The sequence below is a fragment of the Nannobrachium achirus genome (assembly GCF_963921795.1).
Source record: "Nannobrachium achirus genome assembly, chromosome: 5".
NCBI lineage: Eukaryota > Metazoa > Chordata > Actinopteri > Myctophiformes > Myctophidae > Nannobrachium > Nannobrachium achirus.
Window position 1 is genome coordinate 6,376,764 of NC_137814.1, and position 10,317 is coordinate 6,387,080.

At 45.9% G+C, this 10,317-nt stretch overlaps 2 protein-coding genes across 2 annotated transcripts; both read left to right on the forward strand.

Moving 5' to 3' along the window:
* Positions 1 to 5,744: 5,744 nt before the first annotated feature.
* Positions 5,745 to 6,101, forward strand: LOC308286206 (leptin receptor overlapping transcript-like 1; the record flags this gene model as incomplete). Its single annotated transcript, XM_080727165.1, has 1 exon — positions 5,745 to 6,101. One exon carries the CDS (start codon positions 5,745 to 5,747, stop codon positions 6,099 to 6,101), a length of 357 nt encoding a protein of 118 aa, XP_080583291.1.
* Positions 6,102 to 9,419: 3,318 nt separating this feature from the next.
* Positions 9,420 to 9,800, forward strand: LOC308284769 (leptin receptor overlapping transcript-like 1; the record flags this gene model as incomplete). Its single annotated transcript, XM_080725496.1, has 1 exon — positions 9,420 to 9,800. The coding sequence occupies one exon, from the start codon at positions 9,420 to 9,422 to the stop codon at positions 9,798 to 9,800; it is 381 nt and encodes a 126-aa protein (XP_080581622.1).
* Between the last annotated feature and the right edge of the window lie 517 nt (positions 9,801 to 10,317).

The window sequence follows — 10,317 nt, forward strand, 5'->3', positions numbered from 1 at the left end:
GGCATTTAGCATTGAATTTGGAAAAAACACAACAAATGTTACTTTTGAGCTATTTACATTGTTCTTGTATGATTTATTTATTTCATTCAGTTGTCAGTTTGTGAATTTAGCCAATGAACCAGATCTAACACAAATAGTAATACATATAGTGCAACTGCACTATACAACAATAACAGACTACTTACTGTGTGGAAGTGAGTGGTTGTCTCTAAAATCCTGTTTTCTATGTATTCAAGTTATTATGGATAAACTTCTGTACAACAAGTACAAGGAATCAAGTCACTCTGTCTACAGGTAGTCCCTTATCTCTCCCTGTTGTACGGCAACAGGGAGAGATAAGTTGCACGGCAGACTCACTCCCTATAGCTTCCGCCTTGGTCTGAACACTCACCTCTTCAGACTCCACCTCGGCCCTTAGCGCTTATCGTAGCACTCGCCTACCCGCAATGACCATATATGTACAGATGTTTCCTGTTGAGATTGGCACATTTCACCCAGGTTTTTTTTTTCATCTCACTCACTTCACTCTGTCTGCTGACCTCACAATAAACAGAAAATAAATTAAAATTAAAGTAAAACAATTCACAGGAGGCAAGCAGTGATCACCCCATGATGTGCACTGCAATGTAGTTTCAAATGCACTACATTGCAGGTGCTCTTTGAGAGTGAAAAAATAAGAAGACACATGTGACATGTGTGATCTGGGCAGCTTGCCCCCCAGGAAATGTGCCAATCTCAACAGGAATCAATGGTAGATAGCATATATATATATATATATATATATATGAAACAGTGTAACAGAGTAGGAACTCATCATTTCATCAGTGTTATACATGTTGTATTGTCTGACTCCCCATAACTGGCACACATCCAACTCCTGCAGTTTATGGTGGTCTACTTCCCAGATAAGGTTCAACAGCTCTCTCATGAGAGTCCTACCTTTGACCTGTCTGTCTGTATGTGTATTTCACCCACCTTGCTCAATGCCCACACACTCTGTCTTTACCTGCCGCCCTGAGGCACCAGACCGCTCCATTCCCATTGCAAAGCATTGGCAGAAACCACCTGACCACACCCTAATGCCTCATGCACATACGAGCTTTAAAGCTAAACGTGCGTGCGTGCGTGTGTGGTGAGACAGAGCCCGTCGGCCGGTCTCCCAGGCCACGTACAGGCAGCGGTACCGACCAAAACGGCTCGTTAAGTTATTTAACAGCTTGTTTGAATGTTCTATTCTTATTTCTTAACCAGAGAAAGCTTATGTAGTAACTTATTTTCCATCTAGAGGGGCTATTTTATATTATAGGTTTCCGAATGCACTCCTGTTAAAACAACCTGTTTTCTCTTGTCGAAAGCAGGCTGACTGGCATAGAGTTGAGTGACAGGTACCTTGGACATGCTCATTTGCATAAAAATAAAGCTGCATGGTTTTTACCAAGCTGCATGGTCCTTTAGCTTACTTATTTTTATAACTTTAAAGCTGTATAGTCGGGGGCCTTGGGGAGATCGAATGGTAATTTCGCGCTAATCAGTCTAAAAGCGCCAAATTTTGCACAGATGTAGCCCAGGACTTGCTCTAATGATTTAGCTAGGGCGCCCGAGTTTGCGACCTTTGGGGTTGCCACAGCGGCCAAATCAAGTTGGGCTCCCATTGACTTTCTATACAGCAGGAAAATACCCAGAAAAAAGTAAGTAGGATGTGAGGGGTCTAACTAGGGTTTTGTCATGATGCTGAATCCATTGCAAGCATGTGTTTGTTTTGCACAACAAACATTCATTCCTTGGGCAGAAAACGCCCACAAAACTGTGAAAAGTGATGATCACTTCATCACTAAACCATCGTTTTCTGGGGCCATTTTTAGCTCGGGCGCCCTAGCTAAATCATTAGAGCATGACCTGGGCTACATCTGTGCAAAATTTGGCACTTTTAGACTGATTAGCGTGAAAAAACCCTAAGGCCTGCGACTAGTAGTCTGAATACAGCTTTAAGTCTAATTGGGACCGAAGGCCGCTCTGACGTCACGCTCCGGCTTGATGTCCCTTTTGTGCCCATATAATATATGACATAATAATATATGACATCAGCGATCTCCATCATGGAGATCGCTGATGTCATCACGTCTGATATATGTCACTGGCCAGATGGCCAAGAATTGGCGCAACCTCGCCCTTTAGGGTGAGGTCGCATGTCGCCCTGAGGCATCTTACTAGTTTATACCCCATAATTCAGTGTTGCTAGAAGAAAATATGTTTAGTACAGAGCCGGTACGGAGCAGGTATAGTGATGTTCGTACATCTGCTATTTTCCTTGTTTATTCATTTGGACCGAAGGTCGCAGTTTAGTATGAGAAACGGCACATCATGTCCATGTCCGTGTACGCTTTTTTACGGTCTATGGGTTTGTCGCTCTGACTTCACGCTGATGTCAGGGGAACCACACTAACAGAATCCCTTTTATGCCCATATATGGAGATCCACTTCATATGGGAATGCCCATATATGGAGGCCACAGAATCCATCTATGGCCAAGACAACTTTCAGTGCTGTCCGGTGCTTTCTGTATCTTCTTCTTTCGTGTATCATCGTCTTTGATGATTGTTTGACAACATTTTATTTCACAAGATTTCTTGTTACTTAGGGGAGGCCATGGGGCTGGCTGTCGTCTGTACGTGGGTGTAGTCGGGGGCCTTAGGGAGATCGAATGGTAATTTCGCGCTAATCAGTCTAAAAGCGGCAAATTTTGCACAGATGTAGCCCAGGGCTTGCTCTAATGATTTAGCTAGGGCGCCCGAGTTTGCGACCTTTGGGGTCGCCACAGCGGCCAAATCAAGTTGGGCTCCCATTGACTTTCTATACAGGAGGAAAATACCCAGAAAAACTTTTTTCTGGGTATTTAAGTAGGATGTGAGGGGTCTAACTAGGGTTTTGTCATGATGCTGAATCCATTGCAAGCATTTGTTTTGCACAACAAACATTCATTCCTTGGGCAGAAAACGCCCACAAAACTGTGAGAAGTGATGATCACTTCATCACTAAACCATCGTTTTCTGGGGCCATTTTTAGCTCGTGCGCCCTAGCTAAATCATTAGAGCATGACCTGGGCTACATCTGTGCAAAATTTGGCACTTTTAGACTGATTAGCGTGAAAAAACCCTAAGGCCTCCGACTAGTGGGCAAGTTGGCACTATTTCGAGGTGCCAACTTACGCCTTCTTATTCATATCAGGTCTCACTTGTTGGTGGTGACGTCACAAGAACGATGCTCCCTCATTGGCTAAAGGCCCTGCCTTTATACTGTCGGTTTTTCTGGGTATTTTCCTCCTGTATAGAAAGTCAATGGGAGCCCAACTTGATTTGGCCGCTGTGGCGACCCCAAAGGTCGCAAACTCGGGCGCCCTAGCTAAATCATTAGAGCAAGCCCTGGGCTACATCTGTGCAAAATTTGCCGCTTTTAGACTGATTAGCGCGAAATTACCATTCGATCTCCCTAAGGCCCCCGACTACACCCACGTACAGACGACAGCCAGCCCCATGGCCTCCCCTAAGTAACAAGAAATCTTGTGAAATAAAATGTTGTCAAACAATCATCGAAGACGATGATACACGAAAGAAGAAGATACAGAAAGCACCGGACAGCACTGAAAGTTGTCTTGGCCATAGATGGATTCTGTGGCCTCCATATATGGGCATTCCCATATGAAGTGGATCTCCATATATGGGCATAAAAGGGATTCTGTTAGTGTGGTTCCCCTGACATCAGCGTGAAGTCAGAGCGACAAACCCATAGACCGTAAAAAAGCGTACACGGACATGGACATGATGTGCCGTTTCTCATACTAAACTGCGACCTTCGGTCCAAATGAATAAACAAGGAAAATAGCAGATGTACGAACATCACTATACCTGCTCCGTACCGGCTCTGTACTAAACATATTTTCTTCTAGCAACACTGAATTATGGGGTATAAACTAGTAAGATGCCTCAGGGCGACATGCGACCTCACCCTAAAGGGCGAGGTTGCGCCAATTCTTGGCCATCTGGCCAGTGACATATATCAGACGTGATGACATCAGCGATCTCCATGATGGAGATCGCTGATGTCATATATTATTATGTCATATATTATATGGGCACAAAAGGGACATCAAGCCGGAGCGTGACGTCAGAGCGGCCTTCGGTCCCAATTAGACTTAAAGCTGTATTCAGACTACTAGTCGCAGGCCTTAGGGTTTTTCACGCTAATCAGTCTAAAAGTGCCAAATTTTGCACAGATGTAGCCCAGGTCATGCTCTAATGATTTAGCTAGGGCGCCCGAGCTAAAAATGGCCCCAGAAAACGATGGTTTAGTGATGAAGTGATCATCACTTTTCACAGTTTTGTGGGCGTTTTCTGCCCAAGGAATGAATGTTTGTTGTGCAAAACAAACACATGCTTGCAATGGATTCAGCATCATGACAAAACCCTAGTTAGACCCCTCACATCCTACTTACTTTTTTCTGGGTATTTTCCTGCTGTATAGAAAGTCAATGGGAGCCCAACTTGATTTGGCCGCTGTGGCAACCCCAAAGGTCGCAAACTCGGGCGCCCTAGCTAAATCATTAGAGCAAGTCCTGGGCTACATCTGTGCAAAATTTGGCGCTTTTAGACTGATTAGCGCGAAATTACCATTCGATCTCCCCAAGGCCCCCGACTATACAGCTTTAAAGTTATAAAAATAAGTAAGCTAAAGGACCATGCAGCTTGGTAAAAACCATGCAGCTTTATTTTTATGCAAATGAGCATGTCCAAGGTACCTGTCACTCAACTCTATGCCAGTCAGCCTGCTTTCGACAAGAGAAAACAGGTTGTTTTAACAGGAGTGCATTCGGAAACCTATAATATAAAATAGCCCCTCTAGATGGAAAATAAGTTACTACATAAGCTTTCTCTGGTTAAGAAATAAGAATAGAACATTCAAACAAGCTGTTAAATAACTTAACGAGCCGTTTTGGTCGGTACCGCTGCCTGTACGTGGCCTGGGTATTTAAGTAGGATGTGAGGGGTCTAACTAGGGTTTTGTCATGATGCTGAATCCATTGCAAGCATTTGTTTTGCACAACAAACATTCATTCCTTGGGCAGAAAACGCCCACAAAACTGTGAGAAGTGATGATCACTTCATCACTAAACCATCGTTTTCTGGGGCCATTTTTAGCTCGTGCGCCCTAGCTAAATCATTAGAGCATGACCTGGGCTACATCTGTGCAAAATTTGGCACTTTTAGACTGATTAGCGTGAAAAAACCCTAAGGCCTCCGACTAGTGGGCAAGTTGGCACTATTTCGAGGTGCCAACTTACGCCTTCTTATTCATATCAGGTCTCACTTGTTGGTGGTGACGTCACAAGAACGATGCTCCCTCATTGGCTAAAGGCCCTGCCTTTATACTGTCGGCCGGAAACAGATGGCACCGAAAGTAGTACTTGTGCGCTCTGCTGGCGCAAGTAAAGACGTCTCTCTAATTAAGATAAAAAATACGTATAATTAAGATAACCCACTCCCCTCCTCCAACCCACGTGTAACTGTCTGTCTGTCTGTCTTTCATTATGCCCAAACATGGATAGACGGTTGATGTCATAGCACCGACGTCACAGACGGCTGATCTCACCGCCCGGCCTCTATTATAGTCCTGCGGAGGAGGACGAACCTTCGTCAATCAGAGGCTTCGAGTCAGCTATAGGAGCCGTGTGTCACAGAAGTGCAAAAAGAATGGCCGTCATGACAGCCTTGATGAGCCTGTCCGTGGGAGGCGCTCTGGGCCTCACCTTCCTCATGCTGGGGTGCGTGTACGACACCTACTGGCCCCTGCTGCTCCTCATCTTCTACGCCTTGGCCCCCCTCCCGTACTGCATCACGTTGAGGGCGGAGGCCCAGGGCACGAACGCCGCGAGCAGCGCCTGCAAAGAGCTGGCCCTGTTCTTCACCACGGGGATTGTGATCTCCGCCTTCAGCCTGCCCACGGTTTTCGCCAGGGCCGCCGTCATAACCTGGAGGTCCTTTGGGCTCCTGCTGACGGGGAACGTCGTCATCTTCCTGTCCACGCTGGGGTTCTTTTACTATTGTTAATACGGGTAGGGGTGGTCATGAAGGCTGTATCCCCTTCAGAAAACAATGTCCTGCGGATGCGTTGGCCTTATTGCCCACCACGCTGTTCACCGTTTTCTCCTCTGGCTCTGAGTGACTAAAACGTCCCCAAGCGTCTTAACGTTTACCCCCTGTGGAGCGCCAAGTCCCCGTTAAGACGCTGAGAGACGTCTTACCTGGTTACCCTGGTTACCAGGTAAACAAAACAAAAAAGCATGTAATCTCCAGAGGCTCCTATTCATTGCTGATGCAAAGAAACGGCTTACCTCAGAATCTACTTCCACAAACGCTTCAAACTCAGAGAACCGCTGTTTCTCATGGCGACACTCGGGCCGCGGTTCGAAATGTTCATTTCCGTGTGAAAATAAACACACTGACCGCCATTGCAACATCGTGAATTTCCACAACATGGACTCGATCGTGGCTTCCGGGGCACTTCAAAATAAATAAAGCGCAAGTGAATGGCGGCACACTGTAGTCAAATAATTACCAAAATAATGGCATCCTATAATAGACACAACTTATCTTTGATAGCTTGTGAGGATTCTGCATTTCAGAATCAAACTACACATCCTGGACTTTGTCTGAACTTCAAACCAACGGCGGTCGAACACCACCAAGGATCTGAGACAGCAACCACACTTGCACAGACTGTGGTCACTGTCACAGGTCTCAGGCGGAACTCAGCCCGACAAAGTCCGGGGTCAGAATAAGCACGGTCCAATCAAAATCTGTTCCGTCCATGACTTCATGTGTTAGCCAAAAAATCACACCCAGTGTGAAGTGAGCGGTGCCTTTATGTGCATACATGCCACAACGTCCCGTGAGCCTCAGACTAAGGCTACAGACACCTCAGGCTACAGACACCTAAAAAATAAATGCACGAAAAACACAGACCAAAACGTGTTTAGCCAAGAAATTAACACGGACCAATCAAAGCCGTTCTGTCCATGACATCACTGAATGGAGAATCAACGGGAACGCCATCTACCAAGTGGATCTTCATACTTGGTCAGTGTAATCCAGGTCCTCATCTTGGAAGGAAAACGTATCTGAGAATTGGGCTAGAAGCACAGCTAACTGAGCCTGCTCTCCTAAACTCCTCCCTCCTGCTTTATAACCCACAAGAGGCTCCTTTGAGGAGGCAAAGGGTGGCTCTCTCCTGAGGCCTTGAGGTGACACAGGCATTTAGAGATCTCCAATACTGTGGGGTGAATCCTGCCTGGAGCTCTCTTTCGTCTCACCAGCTGCTACAGCTGTACACTGCAGCTTCTGTGACCCCTCTTGTCCACACTTGGTCGCTTTTAATCCAAAGCGACTTACAATAAGCAGGTAATGCACATCACTATAATAAGCACAGGATAATATGTCAGTACATTAACAACAATATAACAAATGCATAGGAATATCAATCTAAAAGAACAATAACATAGGTAGACCACGCACCTAATTAGTAAAAAAAAGAAAAACGTCTAAAACCTAAAATAAAAGCTATCTAGCTTCATTGTATATGGTCATAACTAATGCCAACTTGATACACCCATGCCAGTCTATCATCATCTCGATCATCGTCAACTGTCTCACTAGAGTCACCAAACATCCTCCGTTGCCATCCAGACTTTCCTGGAAGTCACCGGTTTCCCAGAGTTCTATGATTATAATTACATCTAAAGATGCTTCTCCTTCATTCACGTTTGGGGAATGTAACCGTGGCCAGGAGGAGTTGATGTCTTGTCCTTGTCTGGGTTTTTAAATAAACATGGTTGCAGGTGAGGATTTCTTTATAAACTGAAAATATTCCTGGCTGTATTACATTCTGTTCTCACGATCTAAATACTTGCACAAGCAGAGCAACAAAAAGTACACATCCAAAGGTCTGTGACAACATGCACAGGTATAGAATATATAGCTTATACCATTATATGACTATGATATAAATGTAGGCCTACATCTTTATGGTTAGCTGAAAGAAGTGCACTGTCTGATCACTCAATCAGAGATAATATGCCTAGTCTGATATACAGTATTGACTGGTATACATCATCAATATAAAACAAATACTGGTATACGGTATTCAATCTTGGAAACATATCCAAATCCTCCTCATTCATCACATATACAAGGAGATCTATCTGTACGTGTGTCATGTTTGCACCGCTCACTTTGCATGGGTGTGATTTCTTTTATAGTATTACTTTTTTACCCATTTGAGGATCCCCAATAGGGATATTCGCTATTATTGTTTATTGTGATAAAAAACACTCACGATAATCGTATCGTGGAGATTTAATTTATCGTGAAATCGCAGAGTTGCAGAGTTGCAGAGTTGCATATGCGATGCCAAATAAACCCTCTATAATTGGTAAAACCCACCTGTAAAGAACGTACTTGAAACCCTTTTTTTCACTCAACCAAACCTCTTTGCACGAAAAAGAGCCGATCTACAAGCTCACAACATAGCTCACAACGTAAGCTCACGCCGTAGTTACCATTTTTGCATTTTCACATTCATGTCAATGGGGCTACTGCCGAAGAGGAAGCACCGTAAAGGTGACGTACAGTAGGCATACGTCACCATACGTAGCTGTTAGCCAATGAGGAAGCAGCAAAAACTGCTTTTAGCCAATGAGGAAGCTGCATAGAGGCGACATCACAAAAATGCTGGTTCCTCATTGGCTAAAAGTGTCTCCATGAACTCAGACCAATAACATCAGTGTATTATTGCTATTGCCCTATAGGCAACCACACTTAATAATGGGTACATCCCCCTATTCAGACACTATACCTAACCCTAAGGCAAACCTCTATGGAAGTGTCGCCATTCAGACAATTATAAGTCAATGTCTGAATGGCAGCATGTCTGAATGGAGAGCAGCCCCCACTAAGAATACTGGTAAGAATATAAGCAGTGCTGTGTTATACCTGCTGTGAAAAAAAGAGAGAAATAACGTTTTCCCTCGTGAACCTTTGAATGTAGCCTATCTGGTAGGCATTATGCACTGGCCACAGGAATGGCTGTGGATCGTAGATTATAGTATGCCCTCGAAACATTTCTAGAACAGACCCCTGAATATAAGGACCCCACACCCTTCCCCCAACCCATGTGTATCTGTCTGCCTGTCTCTCGTTATGCCCAAACATGGATCGACGGCTGATGTCATAGCACCGACGTCACAGACGGCTGACATCACCGCCCGGCCTCTAATTAGTGGGTATATACTGCGGACGGAGGAGTAACCTTTCGTCAGTCAGAGTCTTCCAGTCCGTTAGGGGCCGTGTGTCACAGAGGTGCAGAGCAAAATGGACGTCTTGAGAGCCCTGATCGGCCTGTCCGTGGGAGGCGCTCTGGGCCTCACCTTCCTCATGCTGGGCTGCGTGTACTACACCTACTGGCCCCTGCTGCTCCTCATCTTCTACGCCTTGGCCCCCTTCCCGTACTGCATCTCGCTGAGGGCGGCCGCTCACGGCGCCGACGCCCCGAGCAGCGCCTGCAAAGATCTGGCCCTGTTCTTCACCACGGGGATCGTCATCTCCGCCTTCGGCCTGCCCACCGTTTTCGCCAGGGCCGGCCTCATAACCTGGGGGTCCTTTGCGCTCCTGCTCACGGGGAACATTGTCATCTTCCTGACCCTGCTGGGGTTCTTTTACTATTTCGGCTCAGAGGAGGAAGACTTGAGTTAGCTAAGCGGGTGATCTCTCTCTAGGTGGTCCTCAGACGAGCCCTCCATCGTCGCTTCCAGTCATCCCGGTTCTCCATACATCTGGCCAGCTTTGTTGGTGCTTTGTGCTCCAGCGTCTTCCTTGAGTACATCCACGTTTGTTAATGTGGGGTGTAATCGTGACCGGTGCCCATGTGTTGGTTCCCACAGCACCAATCTGCTGGCTGGCAGCTCCTGATGCCTTTGGCAGTGTCCTGCGAGTCTCGTTCTCCTGGTTGCTATTGTCTCGCTCACCCTTGGTATTTATTCCCTCAAACAGGATGTTGTTGGTAACATGTGCACTCTTGCTGATGTTAAGTACTGCACGCAACCTTCTAGTGTAGCACCCGTCCAGAGACTTCTGTGGGGTTGGCTTCAGGGTCCAGCATTCACTGCCATAGAGTTTGATTTGTCGGGGGAGGTTAGAGTTCCATACACTACTCCATGCAAGTGCCTTCCTCACTTTAAGATCTTGCTCGGTTGAGTTGGGTACAGTGATG